General features: G+C 45.1%; 2 protein-coding genes across 3 annotated transcripts; one reads left to right on the top strand and one right to left on the bottom strand.

Annotated features, from left to right (window-relative positions):
- Positions 1-107: 107 nt before the first annotated feature.
- On the bottom strand, positions 108-15,336 carry wdr91 (WD repeat domain 91). Of its 2 annotated transcripts, none has more exons than XM_030742459.1 (18): positions 15,248-15,336; positions 11,927-12,063; positions 11,479-11,658; positions 11,193-11,400; positions 11,001-11,083; positions 9,260-9,369; positions 5,920-6,091; positions 5,109-5,300; positions 4,745-4,917; positions 4,586-4,640; positions 4,391-4,486; positions 3,949-4,043; positions 3,566-3,719; positions 2,746-2,854; positions 2,473-2,585; positions 2,214-2,321; positions 1,675-1,764; positions 108-1,309 (listed from the first exon to the last, which is right to left on the bottom strand). In XM_030742459.1, the coding sequence occupies exons 2-18, from the start codon at positions 12,047-12,049 to the stop codon at positions 1,145-1,147; spliced, it is 2,226 nt and encodes a 741-aa protein (XP_030598319.1). In that variant the 5' UTR covers positions 12,050-12,063; positions 15,248-15,336; the 3' UTR covers positions 108-1,144. The 2 variants fall into 2 exon arrangements, with proteins under 2 accessions (XP_030598319.1, XP_030598320.1); XM_030742460.1 differs by lacking the exon at positions 15,248-15,336 and adding an exon at positions 14,166-14,427.
- On the top strand, positions 15,115-17,128 carry spag16 (sperm associated antigen 16). The gene is made up of 3 exons (XM_030742461.1): positions 15,115-16,080; positions 16,200-16,304; positions 16,372-17,128. Exons 1-3 carry the CDS (start codon positions 15,115-15,117, stop codon positions 17,017-17,019), a joined length of 1,719 nt encoding a protein of 572 aa, XP_030598321.1. The 3' UTR covers positions 17,020-17,128.
- The last annotated feature ends 858 nt before the right edge of the window (positions 17,129-17,986 follow it).

Below are 17,986 nucleotides of genomic sequence, written 5' to 3'. Positions count from 1 at the left end.
AAGAAGCCCAGGTTCATAAAACTAAACAAAAACATCTAACAAAAACCTTTAATTAACACAAATAATAATGTGGACCCGTGCAAAATAAACTCATAATCTACAGGAAGCATCTTTAATGTCAATTTTATTTATATTTGTGGTCAGACATTTAAAAACACTCATCATGATAATTTGGGGATTTTCGTGATTTCTTGTCCAGGCTGGAATGATTGAACGCAGCCTTTGTACAATCACTGCAGAGCCTTCAGCAGCAGGTACTGAATGATTTCAGTGAGTGCATGTATATATTTGAGCCTGTATGTACACTTTGGAGCCTGTGTGGATTAGCTTTTTGGATGTGACTGTGAGTCCTTCAGAGTCTCAAAGTGGCATTTTTAATGCGTGTTTGTACTTCATGTCTTTCACAAATCCTCCATATAAAAATAATCCTGAAACCCAAAAACATAATCTAATAGAATCAAAAAGTACACTATAAAAGAGCTAAACTGGAAATGTACTTACTGGAAATAAACTGACTCTGTACACTAAACATCTATGATGATAAAATCAAATATAATACAGAATAAAACATATAAAACAAATTTTCAGGTTCTCTTTGATGAGGTGATTATCTTTAGACTTTATTACCCTTTTTTGTTTTATTCTATTATTAGTCTTACTTATTTTGGGTTAAATAGAAACCCTGCTCGGCTCCTGTAACAAAAACTTTCCAAAATGTTTTTCAGACTTGATGTGAGATTTCCCAGTTGGAAGTCTGTTATTCCGATTCATCCGTATTCTCACTCATCCAGCTCACGGCAGTCTAAAGGCCTTGAGCTGAAGGCAACTGGACTACTCGTTTAGGTTCTTTAAGACGTTCTGGAGAAACTTCTTCACTTCCTGAAACTTCAAGAAGCTAAAAGAAGTCCAGGCGCCTTCGACTGAAACCCTTGAGATGGAGCTGAGAGTCTGTCAGACTTCGGAGCAGTGAAAATATCAACAGACACAGCTTTAACAAAAGAAACGAGCTCTGCGGTGGAACCGTCAGTAAGATTTTAATCCTAATTTGAATTTAAAAACAGGTTAGTTTGTATCATGATGCATTCCTCAGGCCTTCCATTCATCTCCTTCTAAACTGCACAGGATTAAACTCTGAGGACCTCCATCAGGACTTCTGCGCTAGGAGCGTGCTCAGTTTGATCTTTCCGTCCATGGAGGCCGTCAGGCAGGTGCCGCAGTCCACCGCCGAGCACCAGTCCACCGTCACCACTGGTGCTTTGTGCCCGCCCAGCGACAGCACTCTCTCCAGAGCCGACTCCCCATTGGCCAGCTGGAAGAGGGCGAGCAGGTACGTAAATGAAAGTATCAAACGTGCTTAAAGCGTTAAAGAACTGATACATTTTAACTCTACATCACCACAATCAGATCAGACAAAACAAAATGGATCCAAGTGATACTAAAAAGTCTTCATTCAAGTTAATATAATGAAAACTGTGTAAAATGGCATTAATAAATAACATGCACAATAAATCTGAGAATCAGCAGGTACAGAAATGTGTGAGGAACGTCCTGACAGGTGTGTTCACCTGTCACAATAAGGAGCTGTTGTAGAGTTTACAGAGAACGGGGGGAATGATTTCCTGAAGCTCTCTTTATGGCAGGAGCTGAATCCAGAAAGGATGAAGGTGCACTCACTCTGTATATGAGTCCACCGGAGCTGGAACAGGTCAGCACGTGTTGACCTTCAGAGTCGAAGGTGAAGAGTCGACCTCGAGGGACTTGAACCTGAACGAGAGTTACATCACAAAGTTAGACAAAATCCTTCACTTTAGTAGATTTATTCACTTCCATCACAGGATTGATTTTCTTATGAACGGCGTTTAAATTAGTTTGCAAAATTCACTGTTTTTACTTTTTATTTATTTCAGGCAGCTTTGATCGTGAAAACTGATCCAGCCTGTCCGCGTCCATGAAGGACGTCATTTCCTTGTCTCTACAAAATCAGGAAGTGACATCATCAGTGAGCTAATAATGTTTAGCAAACGTGAACAAATTGGTGACAGGTTCTTCATCTTTGACCGCCTGCTAGCGAATAATGACTGCGTAAATATAAATATTTATGGAATCAATGTGTTCATGTCGAACTGCTGGACAGCTGATGCCTTCCAAGGAGGAGGGGGGAGGCGGCTGTTCCTGATTGGCAGAGCTAACTCGACATCAGTTTGACTGCTTACCTGTTTGTAGCCGCTGTACCCCGACAGGACGAAGGGGCCGGTGGCGTCCTGAGGTAAAATCTGCTCTGACTGCTTAACCCCACAGCGATGGATGTTCCACTGGATAAACTACACACACACACACACACACACACACACACACACACACACACACACACACACACACACACACACACACACACACACACACACACACACACTTACTTTAACTTTCCTGCATAAAATAAGGAGTCCAAACTGAGTCCTGGCTTTCACGCACCTTGCCATCTTCCCCGATACTGAAGACGGTATTTTCATCGTAGCTGAACTCCACGCTGTAAACCTCCCCGTCGTGAGCTCTCCAGCTCATCGCGCTCTCATACTGCTGCATATCTACAGAAGACAGACGGACAATTCAGAGGGCTTTAACTTCATCACATGAGTAAATATGAATGTAATATTTAAGATACTTCCTGGATTTACTTGGGATATGGTAAGTGACAGCAAAGAGGCAACAGATTAGTCTTTGGGTGAACTGAGTATAAACACAGACCAAACAGGCGGATGACTCCGTCAGCAGCTCCGGTCACCAGCAGGTTTCCGTTGTGATTGAAGGCCGTGCAGTTTATGGCCACTGGTTCTGGTTCCAAAGAGAACTGGAGCTAAGAGACAAAGTCAGGACACTGATTACACCACAGGCAGGAAATATGAAGAGTCTAAATTAGTTTCACTGAAACTGTTGGGTAACTGAAATGAAGCACACAGCCAGACACAATCTCTGAAAGAGGTTTCAGGTGTGTTAGGGCAGTCAGGCAGCCTGTTAAAGCAGCACCTCTGGGGGTGAACGGTCACAAACTGCAGTTCCTCTGATGGCCACTTGAGGCTGACTCCAACACAGAGGCAGTCCCCATAAGACTCCCATGTTAAAATGACCAAATTAACAGCAGAAATAAACATGTTTACGGCCTGCTACAAAGTCATCTCCCTTCATAACAACTGTACAGGGGTGAATCTGTTTGAACCCTGAACACGTTGACTAGATTAAGGCTTAAAGTTAGGAGCGTGGTCACTTTGATACATGGTTGCCCTCTAGACTGCTAGCTGCCTGCTAGCTTCACCTCAGCTACCTAAACTGGACCCCTGGACTGAGTCTGTGCTGCTGGAGCTTTTTAGTGCTCCACTTTTGTTGAGTAAAACTCTAGGATATTATTACAGGTATCTGTGCCTGTGTGCAGCACCCACACTCCACCCCCTCATACCAATAAGGTTCCTCCATGCACCAAAAATAACACGATGGTAGCCAAAATGCTAAAACCAGATTCGCTGGGTTTGTTCATGGCCTCTGAATGAAGAGCAGACGAGTAGTTAACCACCTGCTGTTTGACAGTCTTGGTGTCCCATAGCAGCAGCTGACCAGACACCGGTATGGGAAGTCGAGGAGCAGACTCGGCGCTTCCGGATCGACCGGGAGCTGCAGCTGAACAGACGAATGAGGAACCGCTGGGGCTGCAGGCTAAAGACAAGATACTGGAAGGCAGAAAAGCACGTTCTTATACGAAAGTGACGTCGACTGTTGCAGACAAAATAAATGTAAAAATAAATAAAGGTTTTCAGTTTAACACCCTATAAAAACTTCTGAGTTCCTTAGCTGCAGATTTAGGCATTTTTTCTTTTTATTTTCCGAGCATTATGAATATAAACCAACGAAGAGCCGTTCTGATTATGTGACTGAGGAGCTCCAGTGTTGCAGGTTTACCGTGGATGAGCCTCGTCGATGTTCATCTCATAGAGATTCTTCTTGGCGTCCGTATCGTAGAGCCGCACTGTGCCAACGCCGCTGCCTAATAACAACTGACCACACACACATTTTATTGTTGGACAGATGTCTTCAATTAATCCACTAGGCCACCAGCAACCTCCTCTGGGTTTAGACTTAGGGTTGGGTTTTGTTTTAGCCCATTTAGCATGCGGCTAAAACAAACTTGGAGGAACTTTGAGATTTTATCTTTCAAATGAAGTCTGACAAATTAATTTTCACATTTTGTTTAAAGCTTTTCCATGTGGCTGTAGCATTAATAAGTGCAAGTTCACTAAATCCTAACCCTAACCCTCAATGGATTCACTGGTGACCTGATGGACAGTAAGAGGTTAATAAGCAGTATTGATAAAAATCAGTATCTGAAAGTAAACATTGTTACCAGTCGGTCTGGTTTGGTGGCCCACTCCAGAGACAGCAGAGGAGATTTGGACATGATGGTGGCTTTGGTCTGCATGATGGGGTTGAATGACCACACCTGATGGAGTCGGATCAGCAGAGAAGGCTTTATAGAGTTTTCATCTCAGTATAAGCTATTAGAATAATTTAGCTTGAAGACCACGTAATACAGGTTTACCTTGATGACTCCGTCAACATCCAAACTAGCGACGCGGCGACCAGAACAGTCAACCCTGGAAAACAAACGAAGGAGGACAGAAAGAAAGAAGTCTGATTGGACTTCAGAATTTGATTTTACTTAGCAAGTAGGTGCAAAGTGACAGCGTTGGAGGAAGACCTGCAGTGCATGATGGACGAGTGGTGTTCTCCGTACTCCTCCTGGCTGAGTTTGATGAAAGGCTGTTCCTCTACTCCTGCTCCCCAGCTTCTGCTGTTTAAGGAATCAGGAGGTTCGCTGGAGGACTCAGCAGGAGGTTCTACCTCCCACGGCTCCCCTTTTTTCTCTGGTGTCTGAAGACAACACATGAAAGGACTCTCAGATTAAACTTTCCAGACCAGAAATGGTGTCTGTCAACATGAAACAGGTTAGGCTGGTGATGTGACAACTACTAATTCAAAGTGCAAAACCTGACCTCTACAGGTAAGGTAAAGAGTAAGGGCATCAGGTTTATATCCTAAGAATGTAACCATGCCTGTAGGACCTGTGGTGGTGGTTTGGAGAAAAGCTCCTTCCTCTCCTTCTCATGATCCTGGATTCTTTTGTGTCTTGAATTCTGGTTTGCTGACTGGTTCGTAGACAGCTGGGACTGGGAGCCCACAGGATCACTGGTTGATGACTGGGTGGAAGCTGGCTTCACCTCCTTAGCTTGGCCTGCTTCTTTGGATTTCACATGCTAAAAAAGACAAAAGATTACAGCCATAAATGTAGAAAAGTGTAACATGCGTGTAGCTTTCTACAACTTCCTGAGGGAACGTTTTAAAACTTTGTGGTAGTAAATAATTGCAATAGGATAAATTATGCAAATGCATGCACCCATGAACCCATCACCAAGCCTTGATCCTTGGGTCAGTGTGAAGTTTAGTCTGCTACGGGAAACCTTAATTGTTATTGGACAGTGAGGTCACCGTCCATTGCACATCATGATCTTTGCCATTTCCTACCACTAATCTGGGTCCAGATCACGGTGGTAGTATAAGCTGAGATTACTAGACCTTCCTCACCCCTGACACCAGCTCCAGCTCTTCTGTGGGGACACCGAGGTGTTCCCACACTAGCTAAGAGACTTTTTCTCCCCCGTGTGTCTTGGATCTGCTGTGGGGTCTTCTTCTGTTGGACATGCATGAAACACCTCACATATGAGGTGCCCAGGAGGCATCCCCAGCTCAGTTTCCATATATATGTCTCTGTATCACTAGTCCCAAAACCTGAAAATGACTTTTTCAAACAAACAACCAGCCAATTGTTGAGTCAGTCTTTTTTAAATCTGGGAATCTGGCACTTCCTGCTTTCACCTGATTACTCGATGGGTCCCTCCTGCCCATTGCTGCCTGGCTTGGTGAGGACCCGGAGGTGGCTTGCAGTGGTTTCCCTGAGGTGCGTCTGCCTTGTGGTAGGAATGTAGAGAAAAAGTTCCTGGTAGAGGTGGTGGCACTGCTCACAGCTCGCTGGCTCGTCACCAAGTCCCTACAAAGAGAGCAAGAAAGCAAAAAGCGAGGAAGCTTAACAACAACATACTAAATTTGTACACGCTGAATCCAAGGAAAGAGACTACAGCCACCAGAGAATACCTCACCCATGAAGGCGTATGAGTTCTGCAACACTTTTTAGTTAGTTGGTTAAAGTAACATCGACAAATGCCAGGACCCAAGACAGCATACTGCCTCCACTGACTTATCTTTGCCACATATTTCTCTCTCTTCCCGAGGTGGGCATACATCTAACAGTCCACTTTTTCCACTGCTTCATGGTCCAGTTGGGTGAATAGGTGTCAGCATGAGTAAACTGGTCTGCATCTACCCATCTCCATATGCAACAAGAGAAGAAGTCCTGTGTGTGTTCTGATGCTTTTCTACAAAAAACAGCACCGATGTCTTCAACGATTTGTACCACAGCAGCTGTTTTGACCCCGTGAGCATCAGAAGTCCTTGGGGTTCAATGACCATGTTTCTGGTTCAACATTTGCTCTTCCTTGGACTCATAGAGCAGTTCTCTTCATTAAACCTTTTCCATCATCGCACACTTCTCCAAAGCGACGGCATGACGGCTCTATGTATACAGCAGACAGTGATGGTGGAGAGTTTCGCTAGTCGCTGTGCTAACGTACCTGCTAATGCTTCCTTGTTCCAGCGTAAGGATTACCCTGATGGTCAACATTTTTTTACGCATGACTTTTATCCTGCGTTTGTGCCCCACCAGTAGGGTGCACCCCACAGTTTGAGAAACAGTGTTATATTATTGCTTGCACAATGTCAAACCCAAGGTGTGATAGCCCGTTTGAGTCCAGTCCTGCTATCACTGTCTAACAGAATCCTCCACAAATGGACCGATTGGTTTTAAAGAATGCTGACATTATATAAGACTAGACTAAGGTCTAGTCACAGTGGTCTTTTAAAAATCCAGAAAGATTTAAGGTCATTTTCAGCCTGTTTACCAGTTTGTTTTCCAATTGAGATTTTAAGGTTACTTCTAATGCTTTTTATAACCATGCTCGAGATTTTACTGTGTCGAGGCACAAATTGCCTTTGGGCTTGCATCATTAAGGGCATCTGCTGGAAAACTCTGCTAAACAGCTGTTACCTGTAATTTTCCCATTGTGGGACTAATAAAGGTATTCGTTTTTGTAAATCAAACATGCAGAGCTGTGGCAGCCGAAAGTCATTTTGTTTGTTAGTTTTTTTTTTTTAGAGGTTCTCAAGCCCAAAAACATACTTGCAGCCTGAGATCTTCAGGTAAAGATGTGCTGCTTGTTCCCGTGAGAGCTCTATGACAAGTGAAAGATAAAGCCTTTGCTGCCAGGGTTCCCTTGCTAATATTTCTTGGGGTCCATTTGGCTGCCTGTTGCTCAGAACCATGCTGGGCTTTGTTGGTAGAGCTTCCTAGTAGAGCTCTTCATGGGTCCACTTGGTTTTCTGTTACTCAGAGTCAGGTGGGGGATTGCGTCTTTGTTGTCAGAACGTTCTGCTGAAGATCTTTATCGACCTCCGTAGTTCTCAGCTACTCAGAACCAAGTGGGGTATTGTGGCTTTGCTGTCAGTGATTCCTGGTAGAGAACCTCTTGGGTCTACTTGGTTCTTAGTTACTCAAAATCAAGTGGTCCACTCATTGTAAGGGTTTCACAGTGGTTAGAACTGTTTCCTCACAGCAAGAACGTCCTGAGTTTGAATCCACCATCTGGCCGAGGCCTTTCTGTCTGGAGTTTGTATGTTCTCCCCATGTCTCTCTGGGTCCGGCTTCCTCCCACAGTCCAGTTATATGCAGTTGGTGGGGTTAGGTTAATTGGTGATTCTAAAGTGGCCGTAGGTGTGAATGTGAGTGTGAATGGTTGTCTGACTCTCTGTGTTGGCCAGCCAACGTGTCCAGGGTGCAGCCAGCCGGGTTAGGCTCCAGTACCCCCGCCACCCTAAAGTGGATAAGCAGAAGAAACTGGATGGATGGATGCCAGGGCCTCCTGCCTGAGGTCTTCTTCAGTCCACTTCAAAACCGAATGGGTTATCACGTCCTTGATGTCCACCCACTGAAATTTCAGCCTAACAGGTTTTACATTTGTGTCTAATACTCAGGTGGGCGTGGTTCATCACCACCAGTATGTCTTAAATAAGTGAATACTTTGAAGGAAAAATGGTGGCGGTGTCACTGATAACCCTGACAACACAGACTGTAACAGTCGAGTCGCGGTCGATCCATCGTGTATCACTTTTTTGAAAATGTAAGTATGTTGGGTTTGCGGATTTTTCTGGGTCCATTAAACCCTCTGATGAGTCACCACTCTTAAATTTCTCTTTAACTCACCTCTTAAAAAATATTTCTATCAGTCTATCGTTAGTAGTATTCTCTGTGTTTTTATGATTTTTACGTATATTAAAGTTTCTTATCTGTGTACGATATTTACGATGATCTAATGCCTTCTGTCAGCGTGTAAAAATGTAAAGTGGAAGTTTAAAAAAAAAAAAGGAACAATTCATCAGGTGAATTGTTTATTTTGAAACATCAACCGCATTACAGCACACAGTTTAAATACTGCAACAGCATAAATATTTTGGCATTAACAATAAATTAGTTAAAATATGTTTTTTAAAATTGTTTTTTTTTTATGAATAAATACAAAATAACTCAGTTTTGTTTGATTTAAAGTGCCTGAAAATGAAGATGCAGATATGAGGTTTATCCAATAAATAGTGTCACAGAAAGTTCAATAACCTCAGCTCTCGTTTAGACCTGAAGTTAGCTTAAACAAGAAGCTAGCATGCTAACATCGCTTCAAATGTTTGTGCTTCGTGGAAAAACGTGACAAAAAAACAAAAACAAACGGCAACGTTTTAAAATCCTGCTTTGATTAAGATTTTAAGATTTAAGATGGCTGCCATCTGCAACTCACAACACACGACACACAGCGCGCCAAAGTGGGAAATACGTGGACCGTGCAGCACAATGAGCCTTTTTCCCCACAGAAATGCTTTTTTAAAGCGTGGCAGTCATTTCAGAAAAGTTCAGACTGTTGAGAATTAAAAACATCCTGATTTTGGCAGTTTTGCTTTTTTTAAAATCAACACAACAAACATTAAAAACGGGCAGAATGGCAGCCATCTTTGCCGTGGTTAGTCATCAGTAAAGACAGTGATGTTAGTCTCTCACAGCTCAGTGTCGCCCAGTCGGTCCATGTTCTGGACGTACGTCGGCAGCTTGTGGTGGACCATCTGTTCCCCGCCCCGGTGGTCCCGGCTCTCCGTCTGCAGGGCAAACAGCTGCAGAAGATACGAAAGGGGGTCAGACGTGACGCCGAACAGCAGCTCAGCGTGGGATTGTGGAAAAAGATGGACATCATGACTGAGCACTTTAGAACTGTTTTAATAGGTACACCTGCTCAACTGTTCATTAATGCAAATATCTAATCAGCCAATCATGTTGCAGCAACACGATGCACTTAGACAGGTAGACTTGGTCAAGATGAGCTGCCGAAGTTCAAACTGAGCATCAGAATGAGGAAGAAAGGTGGTTTGAGTGACTTTGAATGTTGCATGGTTGTCTGAGTATTTCAGACACTGCCGATCTGCTCAACAACCAACTCTACGCTTTACAGAGAATGGGCCAATCAGAGAAAAGATCCAGTGCGCAGCAGTTAGTTAGTTAGTTCCTTCCTTCCTTCCTTCCTTCCTTCCTTCCTTCCATCCTCTTCTGGGTGAAAATAGCAGAGGTCAGAGGAAAATGGCCAGACTGCCTTAAACTGATAGTAAGGCAACAGTAAATCAAATAACCACTCATTATACAGCAAAGGTATGCAAAAGAGCATCTCTGAATGCTTGAAGCAGACGGGCTGCAGCAGCAGAAGACCACACTGCCCTCCTGTCAGCTAAGAACAGGAAACTGAGGCGACGGGTCACACAGGCTCACCAAAATAGACCGGAAGATTGGAAAAAACTGCCTGATCTGATGAGTCTCCAGTTCTGCTGCAATATTATATGACAGGATTAGAATCTGGCATAAACAGCTTGAAGGCCTTGCATCAATGGTGTGATGATGTGGGGAATATTTTCTTGGCGCACTTTGAGCCCTCAGTACCAGCTGAGCATCATTTCAATGCCTCAGCCTACCTGAGTATTGTTGCTGACCACACCCATGCCTTTGTGATTACAGTGTATCTTCAAATCATCCCAAACTGGTTTCTTGAACATGACAGTGACTTCACTGTACTCAAATGATCTCCACAGTCAGCAGACCTCAGTCCTGTAGAGCACCTTTGGGATGTGGTGGAACAGAAGATTCACATCATGCAGCTGCAGCAACCGTGTGACGCTCTGATATCAACATGGACCAAAACCTCTGAGGAAGGTTTCCAGCAGCTTGTTGAATCTGTGCCGTGAAGAATTAAAGCAGCTCTGAAGGAGAAGGAGCACTAACAAGGTGTACCTAATAAAGCGACCAAAACATGGGACTTTTTCATAAGATGAAGCTTTTATAGAATAGAATAGAATAGAATGCCTTTATTGTCATTATCCAGGATGTACAATGAGATTGGAGGGCCACTGCTGTTCAGTGCCATGTAACAGAAAATCAAAGTCTCTAAATGAAAATAAAAATATTACAAAAATATTATAATCTAGTATAATTTTATAAACTTTCACAGGATTTCACTTTAACCAAATCTGAGACTTGGTTTAAACATTTTGAATAAATGAAGAGAACTTTATTTAAAATAAAGATGGTCATAAAACTTTTGAACCGAATGAGGCAACAAATCACATCCAGTCTGGAACTTTTTGGGGAAATTTCAACTAAACTCTAAGAATATTTTAGGGCCATGAATCTTTGTTATTTATACTCTATATTATTACTCACACTAGGATGATTTCATTAAAGATGAAGGGCTCTTTCTCACCAGCTGACGGAGCTGCTCGTTCTCCTCACTCAGGCCGGTCATCTTCTGGACCTCAGCATCGAAGCTCAGCAGGACAGGCTGAGGTGAGAAACAAGTTAAGGAGTGAAAACTGAATTTCAGGGGATCGGTGCATCGCAGCATCTTTCGTTTTAAATCTGATCAGCCTGCAGGCTGTGCTCGGCTGAAGGATATGCATACACTGGAAGAGGACCGACAGGAAGTTGTGCAGTGAAACCAAGAAGGTGTCAGCCCACTGGCGGGAGAAGTACTGAGAGAAGGCGGGGTTCTGCTCGGGGGAGGGGATAAACGGCAGGATGAACCAATCACGCCACTCAGCCTGACCCTGCAGCTCCGACGCCTGTTTCTGGAAAAACTCCTGAGTCTTCTCCAGGTTTCCTCTCTGGAAGCACGAGACAGATTTGAAATCTTAGTTTCAGAGACACGCGGCGGGGTGTCTGACTTCCCCACGGGGCGATACCTGCACGGTGTTGATGACGTAGTATCTGTACAGGCTGATCCTCAGCTTGTTGACGGTGGATCTGTAGACGTCCTCCAGTCTGCTGAACAGACGTCTGTCCAGGTAGAGCCAGTACTCCTTCAGACCGGAGAGGTCGAAGCTCTGGACAAACTGCTGCAGCTGGTCGATAATTTTATCCACCTGCACAGCACAAACATAATGAAGTTATTTAACATCCTTTTTCTACTGAAAGAAGAAACGTCTTTGTCTGCGTCCCAGGAGCTGAGAGAGTAGTTTGATTCCTTAACCCTTTCACACCACTGCCAGCTCCTTCCTCCAACCTCCAAATGTGAACTCTTTAAAAGTAGTAAAATTAGTGTCCAGAAACAGGGATCATTAGATTAACTCTTGTGACTGTTTCACAGTGAGACTGCTGGAAACACAAATGCAGCGTTTCTGTCAGCTTTACCCTGAAGCCCTTCTCCTTGTCGGCTTTGATGTCGTTGTCCAGATGTTTCAGAGTGCTGGTGAAGCCACGATAGATCAGATACTCCCTCACGTGTTCGTCCGTCCTCTCCACCGCAGAGCCCATGGTGACCTCTGACCCTACAGGGTACAAGTCGATGTTTATTAGGATTACCCAGCTTGGATTTCATGTTAGTGTTTACTGTAATAGAGACATTCAAGTTCTTTTATCTCACACACATTAATGCTTATGTACACAAATAAAGAAGGAGACATAAACGGAGACAAATTCCAATCAACATCTTTTGATTAATAACCAACATGATTAACTAGTAGTGCAACCATAGTCCAGGAGTAATGAGTAGCTGAGTAGCAGGCAGGTAGTGGGTGGAGTGGAGTGGACTTAGGTTTCAGTCTCATTCAGCAGTCTGATGTCCTGATCTGTCCAGCTCATGATCGTGTCTCCCTGATGGCAGTATGGAGAACAGTCTGTTGTTAGGGCAGGTGGACTTGATGGTTCTCTCAGCTGAACTACCCTCGTGAGGTCCAAGTGGTCCCGTCCAGGCCCTCCACTCAGAACACCTCCTATAGTGCGAGTATAGAAACTCCTGAGCGGGAGTTTGAAGTCCTTTAATCATCTGAGGTGGTAGAGGTGTCGCAGGGTGTTAATCTGGCAGGATCATGACAGGTCCTGACAGATGTAACCACCAGGGTATTCAAAGTTGTCCACCTTCTCCACCTAGGCCCCATTTATGCTGAGAGGGTGAAGGTTTCTCTGCTGTTACCCAGTGATGTCTCCTTGGTCTTACAGATGTTCATCTCAAGGTTGCTCCCCTTACACCAGTCATCTCACACTGGTAGGCAGTTCATCGTTGTTTGAGAACAAGAAAGTACCGCTGTGTCATCACGATACTTGACTATGGTGTAGGAGTATGAGGCAGCCACACAGTTACAGGTGCAGAAGGAGGGCAGCAGAGGATTCAGGACACAACCCTGCGGAGCCCCGATGTTGAGGGTGAGGAGATGATGTGTGGTGGCTCACATGAACCACCTGTGGTCTGAAACTGAGGGCAAGCCTGCACAGGGAGGGGTGCAGGCCAGAGTCACTCAGTTTAGTGGCCAGTGTCCAAGTGGGCCAGCGTGGAGTGGAGTATGTTGTCTATGGCGTCCAGGGTGGCAGGCGGGGATGAAAGTTTTGATCGGTCTCTAGAAACATTCATCACCACAGACATGAGTGCTGTGGGCTGACAGTCCACACCAGAGGTGGGATTTCTTGGGAACAGGGACTATTGCTGTATTCTTGAAGCATGTGGAGATAATACACTCAGGGAGGGGAAGGGATCCCACGGCCTACCTGGGGTTTACACACCTGAACGTCCTCCTCACATCGTGCTCCGTGGGGATAAAATATTTGAATTTGGTCGTTTCAAGGACACCTTTACATTTTTTCTCCTGATACGTCGGTTCACAGATTCTGCTAATATGTGCATACATCTCCTTCAGAATTTATCTGTACAAACCTCACTACTCATCTCAGGCACAGAACTTCTGTTTACAAAGGACAGCCAATCAGAAGAAAGGTGCCTTAAAGTAGGAGGAGCTAAAGCTGCTCGTTTGAAATAGTGACTGTAACACTAGTATAGTGATATAAGGAAAAAGAGGAGGATTATTCTGAGCTGTGAATCATGCAAAGCTACTTAAGGAAATGCATTTACTAACTTTACATAAGTGATGACTTACTGGGAGGATTCTACTGGAAAAACCACATTCAAAACTAAAATGTCACAATGTTAATATGACAATCCAGCCCACTTAATCTCGTTTAGAGTTACCATTTTAACTGGCATCATTGCTAATACTGCTCGAGGTCTTGGTGACGTTTGGTGATGTTCACGCCATAAACAGCAATTCCCCTAAAAACGCTTCCTGTCCCAACCCGGAGCAACATTAGGTCGACGTTATGCATCCACAGCAGGACATTTATAGTTTTAAAAAAGGATGAACCCGCCCCTGAAAGTCTGCAGCAGAACAGAAAGTGTTGTTTGGTGAATTGGTGAAGTGACACAGTAGCTGCAGTTAGCTCCATTTTAGCATCAAGTGTGCCTCCAAAACAAACGGCTCGGACACATTTCTTCATCATTTCACAAAATCTATCATATTGGACGAGCTATATGGAGGCCGAATTAACATTCATTACGTTATTATAAAATAGATAATCAAATCATGTCTTAATATTTACGTACCGCGGAGGATAATCCAGATTATCTCAAGTACAGCAAATTTTAAGCGAGGGTTGTTTTGGTCTTCTTCTTCTTTGGTTTCAGCACCATGAAAGTAAACCGTCAACACGCAGAAACAGGATTAAGGTGATTTAGATCCATGTATGTTCGGAGCAAACCGCTGCTCCTCCGTATTTTTCTGAAAATGAAATATTTACAACAAAGAGAAATCAAACTCTCTTCCTGCTTCGCTTTTCCTCCTGACAGTCATGTGACGCGCGAACGTGGCACGTGAGCGCCCCCTGTGGGTCAGCGCGTCGCAGTACACCTGTGCCGGACACAGGACGAAGCACCTGCCGGTCTCTCACGCTCACTGCAGACTTTAACGTTTTAATGCGTTTATAAAACATTTCTGCGGGATACATCCTGTAGCAAAAACATAACTGTTAAAGGTGTTTTAGAAAATTTAATGAAGAAAAATAAAATCCCAATTATTTCCTCATTGCTGCATCTGATCAACCAAAAACAAATTTTCATGTAAACTTTTAATCTCAAAAAAGTATTTGTTTTTAATCACAGAGAAATATCAGAATTTGTTTGCTTTATAAGTTTATTTTTTTCTTGTAAATGTACAACTTTATTATCAAAGATTATTTAATAGATATTAATTTAAAAAAACAATTCTTTTTTTATTTCTTATCCTAAGATGACCTCAATAACCCATCCTAAAAACACATGTTTAAAGAAATTTAAAAAAACAATTGAAATAGAAAAACAGAAAATGAAAACAAATCATTAAAAATGTTTAAAATGCAAAATAAGTATATAATATTTATCAGTGTGCTTTAACGTCTACAAAACACGAACATGAAGAACTGCGCAGGCGTCACATGGTTACCGTGGTAACATGCTAACCAACGCAGAGCTGTTACCATAGCAACGCGTAAACAAGCTCAGAGGTAGAGGAGAGAGAATGTCAGCCAGAAGAAGAGAAGGACCAGAGGAGGAGGAGGAGGAGGAGGAGGAGGAGGAGGAGGAGGAGGAGGAGGAGGAGGAGGGGAACAGTGCTGAGGAGGACGAAGAGGAGGCCGCCTCCTCATCCTCACCTGCGTCCAGGAGAAATTCTGAACCACCAGCAGCCAAAACTGTCACCTGCACCCCCGAGGCGGTGGACGACTTCCTGAGGAACTTCCTGCGCAGAGCCGGGCTGGTCCGGACTGTGAGCCGCTTTGAGGTGGAGTGGTACGGCTCCGCTCTGAAACGCCTCACAGAGACCCTGAACATTGCAGCTGCTGCCTCCCCGGCGGTCTTCTTCATCCCCGATGCTCTCACACACCGACACCTCCTCCAGAACGAGCTGGCCCGGGTTCGCGCAGAGACGGAGCTGCTCAGGGAGGAGGTGCTGGCTGCAGGAGCGAGCCTGGTGAGGATGCAGAGGGAGAGGGACTTCCACCGGGTGCAGTACCAGCGAGTCTCCGAGGACAAAAACAAGCTTATAGAAGACTTCAAACACCTGAAGAAACATCTGGAGTCCTACGAGCCCGCGCTGAAGCAGCTGGAGGACAAATACCAAACAGCTGTGAGGCAGAAGACGCTCCTCAGCCTCCACAGAGAGAGACTGCAAAGCAGCACAGACCCTAAACCAGCGCAGGTGAGGAAGGAGAGGAGGAGCACCAGTGCTGAAAATCCACCAGCTCAGACCACCGGACACCCAAAGGACTCAGAGTTTCCCCCCTGCAGTGGGCTGCCCAGGACTCACCTGGCGCAGGTGAATGCTCACACAGGGAAAAGCCCCGGTTCTTTTAGCCTCACGTGCTTCATAAGAGCGCACCAGAAGCCAATCAGCTGCATCGATCTCCATCCAAGTCAATCGATCCTCGCCTCTGCCAGCGATGATCGCACCTGGAGGCTGTGGGTTCTGCCAGCTGAAGGAGAGCAGGTGAGAGGAGGATGTGTGGCGCTCTGGAGTTATTTCAATTTATTATTTGGGTGACAGGTGAGGGTCACTCTGATTGGCTGATGCACTGACATGTGAGGTCACTAAACGTGTGTTTCCAGGTGGGTGAGATGCTCCTGACAGGTGAGGGTCACTCTGATTGGCTGTCAGGCTGCAGCTTTCACCCTGACGGATCCAAACTGGCGACAACCAGCGGAGACGCGACAGTGAGTTCGTCCTGCTCAGTGGTCACAGGTGTTTATTTCAGACACGTGAACTTCCTTCTTCCTGCAGGTGCGGCTCTGGGATTTCTCTCGTGGCTGCTGTGTGCTGACGCTCTCTGGTCACACCCAGCCCACCTGGGCGTGCTCCTTTCACTCGTGCGGTCACTTCTTGGCCTCCTGCTCCGCCGACAGAACCGCTAAGCTGTGGGATCTGAACAGCCAGCGCTGTCGCCTCACGCTGCGCCGCCACACCGCCTCCGTCAGCAGCGTCTGCTTCCTGCCCCGCTCCAACCTCCTCCTCACCTGCTCCGCCGACAAAACCCTGGCTCTATGGGACGCCAGGCTGGGCATCTGCACCGCCACCTTTCTTGGACACGGTCACCCCTGCAACCACGCCGCCTTCACCTCAGCGACCAGCGCCGTGGCCTCCTGTGATTCTCGCGGCGTCATTAACCTGTGGGACATCCGAAAACCCGCGGCGCCGATGGCTGCTGTGGACACCGGGCCGCGCGGCGCCAACCAGGTGGCCTTCAGCCAATCGGGGAAGATGCTGGTGGTCGCCAGCAGCGACGGTTCGGTCAAACTGGTGGAGGTGGACTCTGGCACCGTGAGCAGCCTGGAGGGACGCGGCGACAGCGTGGAGAGCGTGACCTTTGACCACAAGGGGGAGACTGTGGTATCAGCAGGGAGCGACGGGAGGGTTAACATCTGGTCCTAAGATCTGACCACCGTAGTGATCGATATCAGAGAATAAAACTACAATTTCCCGTTAAACCAAGAATAAAAAGACACCATGGAGGCAGTAAACCAAAATATTTTAATGTGCAAAGACCAGCCGTGCAGCTGGAGACATTTAACATCAGGTGTCTTCATCACCTGAAGGTCATTAAAAATACTTCCCGTCCCAAATCCGAGTGTTGAAGTTTCTGATGGCCACCAGGGGGCGACGCCTGACTGTAAAAATGACCCTGCTTTGACCTGTGACCTCTGAAGACTTTCCAGATGGTTTCATGGTGTCATCCATCTATTTTTTTTTTACATTATCATTTTCTAAATGATCACCCCCTGATTTTACAGTCAGATCCACCCACAGGGACCAGATCCCAACTAACTGGGACAAAGTGGGGACATCAACACTGCTGAGAGGTATTCTCAAATGTTTATATCTGACAGAAAAATACGACTGTGCATGTTATCAGACTGTCATTTACAGAATATACTGAAACTGTAAAACAAAGTGAAACTTGAGTTTGCTCGTATGGTCTCATGAACCTCTGCACATGCTTTCATTTCACCGTTCTTCTATCTGGTGACGGTGTTTGGGCTTTCTGTTTGAACCTATCCACAGACTGGCACACTTAGAGCCATATCTGACAGGTTTTTGTTATCCAATTATAACACACATACTGTGTCACTGTACACCAGATTTACCCCCTTTGCAAAACTGAAATAAATATTTCTCTGAATATGCTGCTGCTTCACTTTCTTTGTGGTTTCTGTCATGTTCAACAAAGTCTGGAAAGTTTGTGACTTTTTGGTAACTTTCCCTGATGACTAATCTTCTTCAGACTATAATAAAAACCTTGCCTTCATATACACTGGGGTAAAAGTCAGACTTTACAGATGTGCATGTCCTGAGAGACACTGTCTCCAGATGTGGGACAAGGTATAAAATGCTGTGCAGT

The sequence above is a fragment of the Archocentrus centrarchus genome, chromosome 12 (assembly GCF_007364275.1).
Source record: "Archocentrus centrarchus isolate MPI-CPG fArcCen1 chromosome 12, fArcCen1, whole genome shotgun sequence".
Taxonomy (NCBI): Eukaryota; Metazoa; Chordata; class Actinopteri; order Cichliformes; family Cichlidae; genus Archocentrus; species Archocentrus centrarchus.
Note: the sequence above shows the minus strand (reverse complement) of the source record. Positions and strands in the feature narration are given on the sequence as shown.

Bases quoted from the DNA above. Each gene is read 5' to 3' on its own strand.
- wdr91 (XM_030742459.1), bottom strand. From the start codon at position 12,049: ATGGGCTCTGCGGTGGAGAGGACGGACGAACACGTGAGGGAGTATCTG. The intron at 11,084-11,192 runs ATATCCTTCAGC...CTTGTTTCTCAC, and splicing joins GGTCCTCTTCCAGTGTATGC to CTCAGCCTGTCCTGCTGAGC. The intron at 1,310-1,674 runs GTGAGTGCACCT...GCCCTCTTCCAG, and splicing joins CCGGTGGACTCATATACAGA to CTGGCCAATGGGGAGTCGGC.
- spag16 (XM_030742461.1), top strand. From the start codon at position 15,115: ATGTCAGCCAGAAGAAGAGAAGGACCAGAGGAGGAGGAGGAGGAGGAG. The intron at 16,081-16,199 runs GTGAGAGGAGGA...GTGTGTTTCCAG, and splicing joins TGCCAGCTGAAGGAGAGCAG to GTGGGTGAGATGCTCCTGAC. The intron at 16,305-16,371 runs GTGAGTTCGTCC...TTCTTCCTGCAG, and splicing joins CAACCAGCGGAGACGCGACA to GTGCGGCTCTGGGATTTCTC.